This window comes from Chelonoidis abingdonii, chromosome 3 (genome assembly GCF_003597395.2).
Source record: "Chelonoidis abingdonii isolate Lonesome George chromosome 3, CheloAbing_2.0, whole genome shotgun sequence".
Taxonomy (NCBI): domain Eukaryota; kingdom Metazoa; phylum Chordata; order Testudines; family Testudinidae; genus Chelonoidis; species Chelonoidis abingdonii.
Window position 1 is genome coordinate 113,800,651 of NC_133771.1, and position 16,408 is coordinate 113,817,058.

Sequence of the window (16,408 nt, forward strand, 5' to 3'; positions counted from 1 at the left end):
AAGAGAGAGATTTCTTTTTTGTTTTGTTAGTGTGGGTTAACATTGGCAATTTCCTCCCATTGTTAATCTAGCACTACTTGCAGAAGGCAAAGCCAGGCTACGTTGCAAACTCCCACTATGTCCTTTGCTCGCTTCAATTAACACCAAAAAATAAAAATACTGAAAATTGTTTTAATCACAATTGACATGCATTAACTAAAAGTCAGCTGAATACGTTACAGAAGGGTATCTTGGCATTAGAACATCTTACTCCTTTTCCCCCAAACTGAAAACACTTGAAAAGAGGCTCCAGTCCAGCTTGTTTTTTGAGCATCTCAGTGAGTAGATAAAAGAACACTTTGAAACAAATCAACAAGTAATACAGGCACCATGGCTCCCCTTAGTTTGACTAGTTGTGATTTGAGAGACATAGTAATTATCTCACACAGAGTTAGGCATACGTACTTAACAGAAGAATCAAGATAATAAATTCTTGTTTCTAAGTGGTGGTGTTTTTATTCTCCTTGGCCTTTTTCTAAGAGATATTGTTTAAGCTGCTCTGTGCAAAAGATCAACATATCTTGTGTTTTGAGAGGTGTGTTTGGGAGTCTGTAGATATAATCAATCACTAATAAAAAAAATATGACTTTCATGCAGATATTTCTGCTTTTGGTCAGTCCAGTGTAATTTAAATTCACAAATGTTTCAGGATCATCACTTCCTAGAATGGGCTATTCCACAGTATAATTATATTATCATTATAAAATTTATAGTTATGGCACCTGAGGCCAACCAGATCACAGCTCCACTCTCAGGCTGTACTGACCTATAGAAAATGACAGTCCCTGCCTCAGTGATCTCTAATCCAACACAAGACATAATATTTGATGGGATGAACAAACAGGTTGGGATGAGGTTCAGGGGAGACAGGGTAACAAAAAAAAATAGGAGGTGGAAATTCTTATCAGCAAAACTTTCAGTTTCCCTAGCTGCCAAATGGATAGTGTGGTGTTTTTCTTTTAAACCCCCACACACTATCCATTAGGCTGCTAGAAAATATTTATTTAAATATTCCTCTCTTTACTTTATTCCATTACACACCGGGTTATCATTTGTAAATCCTTTCTAACCTTCGTTTAAACCCTCAATAATATGTAGTCAAGTTATTAAAATCCTGTTAGTTGCAACTTATCCTATTTATGTTAATGTTAGAACTTTTAACCTTTTCCAACATGTCAGAACCTTTAACTCCCTATTCAGTCTTGTTCCCCAGCTCTACATTCATTCCAGTTGCATGCGAGTACCCACTCCTTCCCTCCCCACCAAGTTTAAAAATCTTACAAATTAGCCATTTTTTCTGACTTTGTATTTCAGAAATAAATGGAAAATGATTATTCATATCCCTGTGATGTGCAGTTCAAACACTGCAGCACTGTGCTAATCATAGTGCTCTGAACTTGGAAGCAAAATGACTAGAAAGAAAAATGAACTGACTTCTTTCTTTCATATCCAAACTGAGTGCAATACAAAAAGATACTCAGCAGTATGTTGAAAAATAAATATTTAATAATAGATTTGTACATTTTAAAGTTGGACTATATTTCTTTAAATGTTACAACAAAAACAAGTAGTTGTAGCGTGTATTATGTGACATGGGATGAGAATATAACTGCAAGTCATATGGATATAGAGTTAGCAATTCAATATGTTCAGAATTTTGTTAGTGTGCACATACATTAATTTTCTGCTTGGAATCTAGTGACACTTTTTAAAATCTGTAATTGGCATTGTAAATTATCTGACGTGTGTGAAGTCTTATTTCTCTCCCCCCCCCCCACCCCGTTTGATTTTGTTTCCTTATTCTTTCAGACCTGAGCTCTTAGTTGGGATAAAGTTATGAAGTTGACCCCAACGAGAAGACTAGAACATGCTTTTACCATAGCCAAAAACCACCTGGAATAGAAAAATTGTTAGATCCTGAAGGTAAAATGTTTGTTTTTTGCTCTTGATTATAAATCATTTTGAGATGTGTTCAGAATTTACTTCCATTTACTGTTAATGTAAATACAGAGTCAAGTTGTTTTTCCAGTTCTAATACTTCTTGTTAATCTTCAGCTATTGACTTGCGAAGAGAGATCTAGTAATAAGGGAGAGGGTGTTGTGTGTGTGTGTGTGTGTAAAAGTGACATCTATCTTTCACTGATTTTTTTTTATTAAAAGTAAGTGATGCAACAAATGATCATTGGTTAAGGAAAGAAAATGCAAAAACTGGTTTGCAATTTTTTTTTTTTTTTTTGAAGTATGAGTTGCTTATAATTGTACACGTCAAAAAGTGTAGGAGTTAAAACTAGAAATAACAGCATTTTTCAGGCTCATATAAAACATTAAATACCATATACTGGGTAGCTCTTCTCATACAGAAACCTGCTTTGCTTTCTATGCCCACTGAACAGCAGTAGCCACTTATTAACTGCTTAAGTGCTTCACCTGTAGGAACACTTGCCAGCAAGCTTTTATGACTTCTGTTGAACCCCCTCCCCTCTGAGTGGACTCTGGGCTTCCCAAAGGTATGTCCTGCATAATAGATCAGCAGATGGCTTCTACAGCATTAGGTGATCAGTCCTAGAGGTGCAGGTACAGAGGTAAGATTCAGTCTAGAGAAAACTCTTGAAACCCATCACCCAGTGTATCTGTCACAAGTGAGGATAATGGGGCCTGACTCTCCATTGGGAAAGGACTGAACTGTACAGTTTTGGTGCAGCTATGAGGAAACCAGTATGTTCAGTTACAGGATTTGGTAGCTTCTGCTGCACTGTCTATACTGTGTAGGGGCTGACAGAACGTGGACTTTCCTTTTTTGTTCTGTGCTCAGCTTTTGTAAACACAGAGTTGCCCAAGACTTTCCAAACTAAAATCCTTGTTTTCAGGAGCCTCTTTGCGCTGAAAAAGTTGGGGCAGAATCTCCCCAACCTCTTACCAAAAATATTCTAGCATTTGAAGAAGTAAAAGGGTTGTTTCATTATTATTTGCATTTTCCATTGCTGGTGTTTCTCTGATCTATTAACCATTCCAGATGCATTGGGGAGGGAAGGCCTGAGCTTTTGGTGTAAAACTTTTTGATAACATTTGAGACCCTGACACTTTCTGGTATACAGACCACACTGTAACTGTCTAGGAGATTTTCTAGAAAAGCAGTCTCGCTTCATTTCTTTTAAATTTCCTGTGTAGATGTTGCTGTACAGCTGCCTGACAAGAAATCTATCATCATGTATTTGACCTCTTTGTTTGAGGTTCTTCCTCAGCAAGTCACCATGGAAGACATCCGCGAAGTGGAGACTCTTCCAAGGCGATACAAAAAGGAATGTGAAGAAGGAGCGTTTAATATACAGCAAGTACGTTTCTGTCCATCCAGGTCTGGAAGCCTCTTGGCTATAATTTTCACCTGTTTAAGTATACTGGTAGCCCTCCCTACCCCTTGCAAAATCCATGGGAGGATACTAAAATCGCACCCTGGCAATCTGCCTCCTGGTTCTGTCTCTGATCTTCACTCTAGCATTGCCTTTCCTTCTCCTCCTCCTTCCCTCCCCCCCCCCCACTGATAATTGTCAATTTGTCCTGGAAAGTTTCAGATGCTTTAAGCTTCCTGCTTCTGTCCATCTTTCTCATTCATCTTGGTGTGCTGGACAGGATGGCTCCTGATCCTGAATTGAATTTGCATTGAGAGAGTGTTTGTTCTTCTCTGGTACTCCTCCGCTCTACTTCAGTGTCACCTGCTGACTTAATTTAATAAACACTACTGAGGATGATTTTATTTCTTAGTGATGACCTCTAGATTCTATATTCGCCGGGGGGAGGAAGGAAACAGATCTGACAGTCGTCCCCTCTAGTCTACAAAGTAACCGCTATCATATTTTAATATGTTAAAAGATGGCATAACAGACACATTGTCACATCACTGAAGTACTCAAGGGATCTTAAACAATCTGTGTTTGGTGCCAATTATGGAAACGACATCTCTGCATTTCTAAGAAATGTTATGTTCCTCTTTGCTATGTAGAGTGCAACATCTGAAGAGGAGCGTGAAGGTTCTAGAGCAGAAACCCCTAGCACTGTGACTGAGGTGGATATGGACTTGGACAGCTACCAAGAAGCTCTGGAAGAGGTCCTCACGTGGTTGCTTTCAGCTGAAGATACATATCAGCAAGATAACATATCTGGTGATGTTGAAGAAGTCAAGGAGCAGTTTGCTACCCATGAAGTAAGTTTGTGTTGGCAGATCTCTTTCCAGCCGGTTCTTAAAATTGTTAGTTCTTGATACTATAAAAACACCATTCTGTTTCATTTGTGTTACTTTCAGTGTAAATTTAACAAAAACTTGTAGGATATTTTAAGGCTTGTGACATTTGCATCATGCTTTGTTTTGTGCATTAGATTGAGTTTTAACTGTTTTGGGGTTTTTTGTTTTGTTTTTTAATAGAAATAATTGATTATTAGAATGTTACTTTTAGTGCAGTTTATCCTCATTCCTCAACTTCTACATTGTTTGAGTATTTTATAGACTTTGTCATGATTTATGGGCCAGATCCAATGGTGTTATGCTGATGTACGCCAGTGGAGGAGCTAGTTCTGCTCTTTCCCAATTTTTAGTACGAGGTTTCTGGTTGTAAGTGTAATGTTGCTGAAAGCTGTAGGTGCTAGAGTTGGAAAAATTCTGTTTGATACTTTAATCTGTCTTTCTGTCAATGTAAAATATATACAATCATATCTAATCAGAAAATAGAACTACCTTCACAATAGTTGCCCTTCTCCATGTGTAGGAGCTGTATGACCATATATAGAGAAGAGACCCCTCCCATGTGCACATTTTTGGACTTTTTGTTAAAAAACAAACAAACAAACAAAAAATCCAATTTTTATTTCCATAGTTAAAACATATTTATCTGCTTTCTTTGCAGTATGTTTTGGTAAGTTGGTTTTCAGTGTTTCCAATTAATGTTTCTTACTGCATTTATTTGTAAAGGTTGTCTCCTAACCAGCAAGCTCTTCTCTTAAGAAAGGTCTATTTTTATTCCTTTGCCACCTCTTTTTTGTTTTACCAAAACAAATACTTAGTTCTTTTGAAATTTTATGATGTAGAGACCAGTGGGTTAAGGTCTGCTGTGCTTGTGCTTTTGATGATACCAGCTTTATTCTGCAGCATTGTGGTTTGAACATTATCAGTTTACTAAGGGTATGTCTACACTACGGGATTATTCCGATTTTACATAAACTGGTTTTTTAAAACAGATTGTATAAAGTCAAGTGCATGCGGCCACACTAAGCACATTAATTCGGTGGTGTGCGTCCATGTAACAAGGCTAGCGTCGATTTCTGGAGCGTTGCACTGTGGGTAGCTATCCTGTAGCTATCCCATAGTTCCCGCAGTCTCCCCCGCCCATTGGAGTTCTGGGTTGAGATCCTCATGCATGATAGTGCAAAAACAGTGTCGGTGATTCTGGGTAAATGTCATCACTCAGTCCTTCCTCCATGAAAGCAACTGCAGACAATCATTTCGTGCCCTTTTTCCTCTGGATTGCCCTGGCCGACGCCATAGCGTGGCAACCATGGAGCCTGTTTTGCCTTTTGTCACTGTCACCGTATGTGTACTGGATGCAGCTGACAGAGGCGGTACTGCAGTGCTATGCAGCAGCATTCATTTACCTTTGCAAGGTAGCAGAGATGGTTACCATCCCTATTCACCATCTGCCATTGTAAATTGGCGATGAGATGATGGTTATCAGTCATTTTGTGCAATTGGAAATTGGCGATGACAGTTATCAATTATTTTGTACCGTCTGCTGCTGTCATGAGTGCTGCTGGCTGGCCTCGCTGAGGTCGGCTGGGGGCGCATGGACAAACTGGGAATGACTCCCCGGATGTCATAAATAGATAGCTAAGGGTTAATTTTTCTTTCACCTGTAAAGGGTTAACAAAGAGAACCAAACACCTGACCAGAGGACCAATCAGGAAACAGGATTTTTCAAAGCTCAGGGGAGGGAATGTTTGGGTCTTTGTCTGGCTCTCAGCTATGAGAGGGGATCTTTTCTATCTTCAAACTTCTATCTTCAGTTTCAAGTTGTAAGTACAAAGGTAGAAAAACAATAGGCTGTTGTTGTGTTTTTTTTTTTTTTTTGTATTTACATGTGTGTAGTTGCTGGAACGTTTAATTGTCTCTCTTTTGAATAAGGCTGTTTATCATATTTTTCTTTTAAGTAATAGCCCTGTGTATTGTCAACTTGATGCAGAGATCATGTTCATTGTGTTTTTCTTTTATATAAAGCTTCTTTTAAGACTTGTTTGAGTTTTCTCTCTGGGTAGGCTAAGGAACGAAAAGAGGGAAATTCTCTTGTGTTAGATCTACGGAGGGTAAAGCTCTGCAGCCCAGGGAATTGGTGGGAGGGGAAAGAGAGAGAGATCATTTCTGTTTCTTGTATTTGGTTGTCTCTTTGTGAGAGAGAGAGACATGCTTCTGGATTGTGATGTAAAGAGTTGCATCAGTAATCTCTCAGGTTAGCCCAGAGAGGAAATTCTGGTGGGGGAGAGAGGGGAAAGGGAAGTGGGTTGTTTCCTTTCTTTGGTAAGACTCAGGGATTCTGAGTCTTGGGTTCCCCAGGGAAGGGTTTGGGGAAACCAGAGGAGCCAAACCCTGAATTTTGGATGGTGGCAGCGAGATAAATCTGAGCTGGTAATTAAGCTTAGAGGGGTTCATGCAGCACCCAGATTTCTGACGCTAAGGTCCAGATTTGGACTCCCCGGGTCATTCCCTTCTTATGTTTTGTCTAAAATAGTTAGTCCTGCCTAAAAATTGGGACAAGTCTACTAGAGAACCAGAGAGCACAGCTGCTCGGGGTCAGACCCCAGAGATCCCGCAGAAATGATTAGCTGCATTCCATTCTAGGGGTGCCCCTGAAACAACCCACCCGTTGCTTCCCTCCTCCCCCAACTCCTGGGCTACCATTGTAATGTCCCCCATTTGTGTGATGAAGTAATAGAGAATGCAGGAAAAAGAGACACTGACTTTTAGCGAGATAAAATGGGGGAGGAAGCCTCCAGCAGCTATGATAGTCCAGGCAGGACATTAAAGGGTGAGGGGGGAGAGGAGTGCAGCCTCCTGCTGCTATGATAGTCCAGGGAGTACAGAATCTTTTCTTTAGACATGAAAGGGGGCGGGGGGGCTGATGGAGCTCAGGCTCCAGCTGCTATGATGAGGACGGTTACCAAGCATTTTGTACTGTCTGCCACGAATGACAAGGAGTCATTCCCATTTTTATCCAGGCGTCCCCGGCCGACCTCACTGAGGCCAGCCAGGAGCACTCACGGGATGATGACGGTTTTCCACCATTTTGTGGAAATTTCAAAGACTGTGATATGGCTGGAGTCCTCAGTCCCCCCTCACTCCCTCCATGAATGTCTGTTTGATTCTTTGGCTTTCCGTTAACGCTTGTCACACAGCACTGTGCTGAGTCCCTGCTGTGGCCTCTGTCTGTCGTAGCCTGGAGATTTTTTCAAATGCTTTGTCATTTCGTCTTCTGTAACGGAGCTCAGAACAGATTTGTCTTCCCATTCAGCGATCAGATCCAGTATCTCCCATACGGTCCATGCTGGAGCTCTTTTGGGATTTGAGACTGCGTGGCCACCCCGTGCTGATCAGAGCTCCATGCTGGGCAAACAGGAAATAAAATTCAAAAGTTTGTGGGGCTTTTCCTGTCTACCTGGCCAGTGCATCTGAGTTCAGATTGCTTTCCAGAGCAGTCACAATGGTACACTGAGATACCACCCGGAGGCCAATACCGTGGAGTTGCGGCCACACTAACCCTAATCCGACATGGCAATACCGATGTCAGCGCTACTCCGCTCGTCAGGGAGGAATACAGAAACAGGTTTAAAGAGCCCTTTATATCGATATAAAGGGCCTCGTTGTGTGGACGGGTGCAGGGTTAAATCGGTTTAACACTGCTAAATTCGGTTTAAACGCATAGTGTAGACCAGGCCTAAGCCTGTTACAAATTCATAAACTCCTCATGGCAGCTCACAAATCAAGATGGTTCGTTGTACATTTTCCAGGCTTTTATGATGGAGTTAACTGCGCACCAGAGTAGTGTGGGTAGTGTACTGCAGGCTGGGAACCAATTGATAGCACAGGGCAGTCTATCAGAGGAAGAGGAGGAAGAGATCCAGGAACAAATGAAACTGCTGAACTCTCGATGGGAAGCTCTCAGAGTGGACAGCATGGACAGGCAAGCTCGGTGAGTTGCGCTCTAAAACTTCTTGTATAGCTGGAGAGCTAGTTAATGGAAATCCTTGTGTGTTTAGTCCTCAAAATCAGGCTAATATCAGATTTTTCAGAATGAACTTTTCATTTTGTAGCATTAAATCCATCCTGTTTGTGTCTCAGTAACCCATCTGGAGCAAAGCAAGGAGGAGGGGAAAAAAATCTGTGTTCTTGGCTACTTTAATGCAAATATTTGTATGTATGTATATAATATAGAACGTGCCGGACTGAAAATGCAGTGTACTGCTTCTACTAATAGGAAATAGTCTTAAAATTGTTGTAATAATTTAAGTTCTTAACAAATAAAAGCCTTCAATCATTGTTAAGAGTAGTATTTATATAATACAAAGGACTATCTGAAGGATTTTTTCCTGCTATGTTTTATTACAGTCATTAAGGGAGAAACTGCATTTCATTGCTGCTCTTGACATTGTCGTTAAGAAGAAACATGTGATGCAAGAAACAATTAAGCTGTTAGAAAATGTGAGCGTATTTCTGTGTACGCTGGTGGCATATTTCACTAATGTTTGAGGAGTAAACCGATATTTAACTGTTTTCTTTAGTTTTAGAATTAAATGCTGAACAATTTATTTAGACATAAATGGCTATATGGCTTTCCTCTTACTTATAACTAGATCTTATGCTTTTTACTTGCAAAAGCCTTTCTGGAATTATTCTGTTTTGTGTTCTCCCATTTGCAGCTTGCATGATGTGTTGATGGAACTGCAGAAAAAGCAATTGCAGCAGTTGTCTGACTGGCTGACTGTCACAGAAGTGCGCATTCAAAAGATGGAATCTCAGGCCTTAGCTGAAGATTTAGAGTCGCTTCAAAAACAGATCGAAGTACATAAAGTAAATGCCTTTTTGCCTGTTCTGTAATACATGATATGGAAAAAAAATACTCAGATGCTCTAATAACTTAGTGACTGCTACAATGGAGAACTCAATTGTGGCAGCCACTTCACGGTCCTCTCTTTTTTTAGGCAAGATTCAGATCTGGTTGTATGCTGAGGGGACGTACTTGATAGTTTTGATGTGGAAGGGGATGGTAATGGAAAGAAAGAGACTGGACAGTTTTTTGAAAGCACTTTATTTACTAACTGAGTAAATCACCTTTAGTGGAAGTTGCATTGTGACACGTTGGATCGCAGAAACCCCTTTGGGAACTGCCAACTGATGTGCCAAGACTTCTACTGCCCCTGCTTTCCCTGCCAGCTTGGGACTCCAGCACCCTGTCTTGTTGAGCCAGACGTGCCAGTCTGCTCTAACACAGACCCAGGGTCTGAACCACGTGCCCCAAAGCTGCAGACTTAACCTGAAAGCAGTTTACAGAAGTGTTCCTGTCTTGAACACTCAGATGCCCAACTCCATTAGGGTGTAAACCTCAAATAAATCCATTTTACCCTGTATAAAGCTTATAGTGGGTAAATTCATAAATTGTTCGACCTCTATAACACTGATAGAGAGAGATACACAGCTGTTTACCCCCCCCCGTATTCATGCATACTCTGGGTTAATAATAAGTAAAAAGTGATTTATTAAATACGAGAAGTAGGATTTAGTTTGTTCCAAGTAGTAACAGAACAGACAAAGTGAACTACCAAAGTAAAAAAATAATAAAACGCAAAATCTAAGCTTACTACAGTAATAAACTGAATACAGATAAAACCTCACCAGTTCCAGTAAAGCTTCCTTAACAGACTAGTCTGCTGCTAGTCGGGTCCAGCAGTCACTCTCACCTCCTGTAGTTACTGTCCTTTGTTCCAGTTCTTTTGGTACTTGGGGGTGGAGAGCTATCCCTTTAGCCAGCTGAAGACAAAATGGAGGGGTCTCCAGGGGTTTAAATAGACTTCTCTTGTGGATGGAGACCCCTCTCTCTCTCCTATGCAAAAGTCCAGCTTAAGATGAGTTTTGGAGTCACATGATCAAGCACATGTCCAGCATGACTCAGTTTTACCAACCAAGCCACATTCCTGGGAAAGCTCCAGTGTGGATTGGTGTCAAGTTCATTGTTGGCTTAAGTAGTTCTTGACTAGGCATTTAATTGGCGCATTACTTCTCAATAGAAATCAAGCAAGTAATCAGCCAATATTCCTAACTTCAAGTAACACAAATGATACATGCATACAAATAGGATTATAGTTCAGTAGATCAACCTTACAGAGATATGTTACATAGTATATGTAGCATAAAACACTATTCAGTTATGTCATAACACATTCATAAGCATATTCCATAAAGCCTTATTGCGAGGGCACCATCACATGCATATCTTGCCTTGTTTGCTGCATAAAAAATCCATTAAATTGCCTATGTAGGGGAGGGCTGAAAAATAACAAATTATTTCCCCCTAATGAAGAGAAAGGTCCACTCAAGTGCACTGTACCTCTTGCCACTTAAAAAACAATCTCTCCCCCCCCCCCCCAAAAAAAAAAACCCGAACAAACCCAACAACAAACCACTAAACCAAGAAGCAAAGAGTCCTGTGGCACTTATAGATTAACAGATGTATTGGAGCATGAGCTTTCCGTGGGTGAATACCCACTTCGTCGGATGCATGTATTCACCCACGAAAGCTCATGCTCCAATACATCTGTTAATCTATAAGGTGCCAGAGGGCTCTTTGCTGCTTTTACAGATCCAGATTAACACGGCTACCCCTCTGATACTAAGCCAAGAAGAAATTGCTCTTTCATTTGTACAACACTCCTCTAGTGCTGTGGCTCTAAGTCAAGTTTCTGCGGATAAGTCTTGCCTTCTGCCCCAGGTGCTTTTAGATTGGAGAGGGCTTTTGGATGCTCATTACTCTTACAGCATTCTGTGGTAAGTGTTAAAAAGAACATTCATTCTGATGTGGAGGCATCTTATTGATCACCTTCCTGTTTCCCAGTAAGGTACATATCTTAAGGGAAAAGGGCATTAGAGATCCTATAAAAACTGCCAGAAGAGTAGGCTTTGTCCTTGACTCATTGGTCAAAATTTCCCCTCCTCTCAAACTTTTTGTGAGTTGAGTGCAGTGTTTGTTTCCTTCCTCCTTCTTGAGCAGGGTCTACATTTCAGTGAGGCTTGAGGTGTATATAGATTTTGAATAATAATGTGGAGTTGTTATATAGCGTTCTTCATTAGTGGATCTCAGAGTGCGTTGCAGAGGACAGTATCATTATCTTCATTTTGAAGATTGGGTGAGGCACAGAGAGATGAAGTCACTAGCTCATGGTCACCCAGCAGGCCAATGGCAGAGCTGAGAATAAAACTGAAGTCTCTCATGTTCTACGCCGATGTTGTATCTACTGGTCAGAGGATCCTTTGGGATAAAGGATGTTACAGAACATGTAAAACTATATTTCTGGGGCAGAGTTACTCTGGTGATGTGATATTTACAATAACTACACTTCTATATTGCTAAATAACAGGAGAATCTCTTCTGTCCTACATTTTCTTTGTAGTTGTTGTGTAGTCTTTTGTCAGTATTGTCTCTGAGCACAGTGTACAATATATATGATCAAAACTGTACAGTTGTCATTATTGTTCCATCAAAACCTATTAAGAGTGTGCATAGTAAGCAATTTAATCTGCTGTTATACTCGCAATATCGTACTTTGTTGTGTATGGCAACACATTTTGCAGAAACCCTTTCTTACATGCATTATTAGAGATTCAGAAAGTCATTTGCTGTTCAGAGCCAAAAATTTGAATGTTTGGACATTCTTTTTTATTTGTTGAGGAACACAAAGTACTTTTTTTTTGTAAATGAGAACAGAAAGCTGGTAAAATCTAAATATATAACTTTTCTTATTGCCTGGCATCTTCTATCATCTGAAATATTTTAGGTTCATTACACTTTTTCTAGTTGCCTTTTCCTAGTACTTAGTTACATTATATATTTGTCTCCCTGCAATAAAATATTTGCTTAATTGTTGAGTCTTTAGCACTTTGCCACAGCAAGAGTTTTAACTGCTATGGCCAAAAAGCTGACTCTTTACCCATATATAGTTTCTGTAACCATTGATTTATTCTTCCAGGGGCTGCAGGATGATCTTGAGATAGAGCAGGTTAAGGTAAACTCGCTGACCCACATGGTGGTGATTGTAGATGAAAACAATGGGGAGAGTACTACAGCTGCACTAGAGGAACAACTGCAGGTAAATGTTTTGTACTGTTTGTTGTACTACATTACGGATAAACTATGTAAGATGGCTTGGTTTTTGTACATTTGTTATCTGAAAGTTAATTGTGAAGCTGCTGTAAATATAGTACACCTCTACCCCGATATAATGCGACCCGCTATAACACACATTCGGATATAACACGGTAAAGCAGCGCTCCAGGGGGGTGGGGCTGCGCACTTTGGTAGATCAAAGCAAGTTTGATATAACAAGGTTTCACCTATAATGTGGTAAGATTTTTTGGCTCCTGAGGACAGCGTTATACCTCGGGGTAGAGGTGTACCTCTGAATTGTAAACTAGCTTAATTCACAATTTTTCTCCAAGTTAAGTCACTAATGTATTTTGACATCTATGATTTGTTATCATATGCTTTATTCCTCTGAAATAAAATATTAGAATTGAAGTATGGAAAGGTGTTTGCTGAAAAACCTGGCTCACAGGCCCAAAAATAAATTAGTTTGTCATTGCCTGAATACAGATAATACCACACACACCAGTTTTAGTGGAATTTTAAAAATGGACACGTTTGTACTGTAAACAAATTCTTATTAAATCACTATCTCTGAGAGGTTGCTCTTGGTTTCTTATAACATAAAGAATTTAGAAAATTTTACCTTAAGCAATTTTATTAAGTCCTAATTCCCATTTTTAAGAGTGCCAAAGTCACTTTGGAGGACAAATCCAGTTACAGAGGATAATTGATAGTCTGTTGGACTTGTACTCTTAAGAGACAGATGCTTTTTTGAAAAGTTTACCCTTTAATGCAATTTCATTTGTGGAACTATACAAAAGTAAGGGGAGGATTTACTGTAGAGTTTTTTTTATCTTCTCAATCAAAATTATTTATGCAAAAGAGATGTTCATGAGAAATTTGGTTGTAAAGTATATTGCTGTTTGAAGAGTTGACCTTCTTATGTTCTACCTAAATAACTTCTTGTAGTTCTAAAGTATTTCCCCCAAAATGTTCTACATTAAAAGGAGTTCTACTTGGCTTAAAACAAGAGATGATAAAGCATGGGATTTTCAAGAGCAAATGGGAATTAGTCCACCTGTTGAGGACTCTTAAAAGTTCCCTCCTTTGACTTTCTTCAAAACAATAATTTCAATTCTAGATTTGGATAATTTTTATTTTAGAAAGAGGTTATAGTGATTTAGAGAAAATAATCATGTGTTGGAATATCTGGCTTTTTATGCATTTCAAAGTGTGACTGTGAATGTTCATTAATGTTTCTTGCTGTTGTAGAGACTTGGCGAGCGTTGGACAGCAGTTTGTCATTGGACTGAGGAACGTTGGATGAAGCTGCAAGACATACAGATACTGTGGCAGGAGTTGGTAGAAGAGCAGGTAGGAAGCTGTGCAACTATCCAAAAATTCTGATTTTAACTCATTACAATTGTAATTACCAAAATCATTTGTCAAACTGTAAAATTTTCATCTGTAAAATTATTTGCCACAAGATGCAAAATTAATCTCTTCTCCTTGGTACCTGCCAACCTGTACATGAGAGTAATATAGGAATAACTGTGGTGGATCAGACCAATCTTGTCCAGTACCCTGTCTCTGCCATGCTCCTGAGGAAACTTTAAAACCCTTATAATGAACAATTATGCAATAATGTGATGTGATAGGATGCAATACCCTGTTGGCAGCTGAATCATGAAGTACTTAAATCCCTTTGCTCTGTTGAGATCAAAAGTCCAAGTAGTAGGAACTGCCTGAGGTTTCAGAACTAAATAAAGGGACCTGGGAACTAATAAGTTTGAAGATTGGAGGAAGGAGCTGTGCCTTATGAAAGAGAAGCCATTAAGTATCTCTGATTTTCAATGAGTCAGGGTGGAGAGGGGTTGCTAGTAAGAGATGAGCGGAGCTTCATCTCCAATGCAGAGAATTGGACTGGGGCCTGGTGAAAGGGACCAGGTTACTCTTCTTCCTCCACTTGATACAGAGGAGGATTTGGGCTACACAGCAATTCTGCAGCAGCTTGTTTTGTTTTTCTGATGACGGACTTCTGTGAGAGACTAACTGCTCTCAGGGAGAAAACAGCCATGTGGAGCTGGATTTTGTTGTCATTTTGGTTTGGGTTCCTGAGCATAGTGACCCTTTTATTCTAGCCTCTGAGAAAGAAGTTTCTTAAACCTAGGCATGAGAGCTTTCAATTTTTATCCTGTCCAATGTAGTGGTTTTATAACTGTGAAAATACCATATATACTCATTCATAAGCCGAATATTTTTGGTAAAAAAAAAAAGTGACGCGTCAAGGAGCAAGGGTTGGCTTATAAACAGGTCTACACCAAAATTTGATGATTTTAAACTCTGTGGAATCATTGAATTGAATATCTAATACATTATTTTGTTTACCTGGAGTGTCTGCAGGCACGGAGCCCCTCAGCTCCATGCCTGCAGAGGCTTCAAGTAAACAAAACGTCCCAACCCATCAGCTGCTTACCCTGATGTTCGGGAGCCAAAGTTTGCCGACCCCTGAAATATAGGGTCGGCTTATGAAAGGGTCATACAGTTTTTGCTATTTTTACCTAACCAACTTGGGGGAGTCGGCTTATAAATGAACGGGCTAATGAATGAGTATGTACGGTATATAATCCCTTAAAAAATTCTAATTGTTTTTCCTTAGTAATATGTTGTGCCAGTGTGTTCCACAGGTGAAGTGTTGTAGAAAATAAAACTTAACAGTTGCACGTTTTTGCATTTCAGTTTCATTTTTCTTACATTATTAAAATAAATAATCCTACCTTCTTATTCATAATATCAATGTTCATTCCCAGTGACTTTAATATAGAAGTAATTGCATCACAATGCACTTCTGAGCATCTCATCTTGCGGGATCAATATCTATAGAGTGTTGGGGATAATTTATCGACTTTGAACCCCATGGTCATTGGATTCTCCTGTCTTGTTAGTTAACCATGCATACATGGTTGGTGCGTGAAACCTCCTTTGGGGAAGCTAGCCACACCCCTTCTGCCACTCCTCCCCCCATTACGGCTGGAGAAGCTGAGCTGGGCCACGATCCACCTGCACCAGCTGTCCTGGGTCGCTGGCCAGCCCGAGGACTTAGGCAAACGGTATGCCTGAGCTTGCCGCTGGCCGGCGAAGCCCCAAGCTCCAGGCCACCGGCCTGAGCTGAGCCCCCACCAGCTTTGGGGGAGCAGGGTAGCGAGGAAGAGACTTCAGGGTGGAGCATGGGTGGGGCTGTGGCCTGGGTTTGGGCAGGCTTACCCTCTCCTTGCCTATTATACTCTGTAATGGTGAGACAGTTAAAGGATTTGTATCTGATTTATATTCAAACTGTAAAACAGTATTTAAATAACAGATTGTTTTATTTGGGTTAAGACCAGTAAAGAATGGAGTAAAATGGAAACTGTTTGTCATGGACTCTGAGAGCGAAGTAACAGTGAATCACTAAATAATTGGCAGCCTGGTAATTCTAGAATCTTTCCCAAATGTGCTGTACATGCTGCCAACATGAATGAACAAACACATCATTTTCCAGCCAACTAATCAATTGTCTGACTAATATTTTTACAATTATGGATATAAAATAAAACAGGCAATTTAATAGAGTGAGATACGTGACCTATTTCAATATTTGCTGATTTAGACATTAATTTTGAAACACAGAGATGGCAATATGAGTTTAAGCCTACTTGATGTGACACTACACTTGCTGTGCAAATAAACATATTTAGGTCTTAGTAGAAACAGTCACACTGGGTGCTTTCTTCAGCTGTGATAGAGCCCTTGTTTGAAAGCTAGTGCTTATTCTGTAGTCCTGTTTAATAGCAATAGTTGGGCAGTACTTTGGCAGCTTGGCATTCTTAAATAGTGACATGAAATGCTATAAAAATATTTTTTTTTGCATATATGAAAATTAAAATCTGTTTGCGTCCTATGGATGCTGGGTGTAGAACAGTGTTACCTATCTCGTAGCTAGC

At 39.9% G+C, this 16,408-nt stretch overlaps 1 protein-coding gene across 1 annotated transcript in view; it reads left to right on the top strand.

The window, feature by feature from the left end:
* Nucleotides 1-16,408, top strand: part of UTRN (utrophin) — a 615,035-nt gene that overhangs the window by 126,402 nt on the left and 472,225 nt on the right. The window contains 9 exon segments of the mRNA XM_075064018.1: nt 1,849-1,856; nt 1,859-1,930; nt 1,933-1,962; nt 3,208-3,371; nt 4,037-4,237; nt 8,083-8,264; nt 8,992-9,142; nt 12,313-12,432; nt 13,701-13,802. Of these exon segments, the coding sequence (XP_074920119.1) occupies nt 1,849-1,856; nt 1,859-1,930; nt 1,933-1,962; nt 3,208-3,371; nt 4,037-4,237; nt 8,083-8,264; nt 8,992-9,142; nt 12,313-12,432; nt 13,701-13,802 (1,030 nt within the window).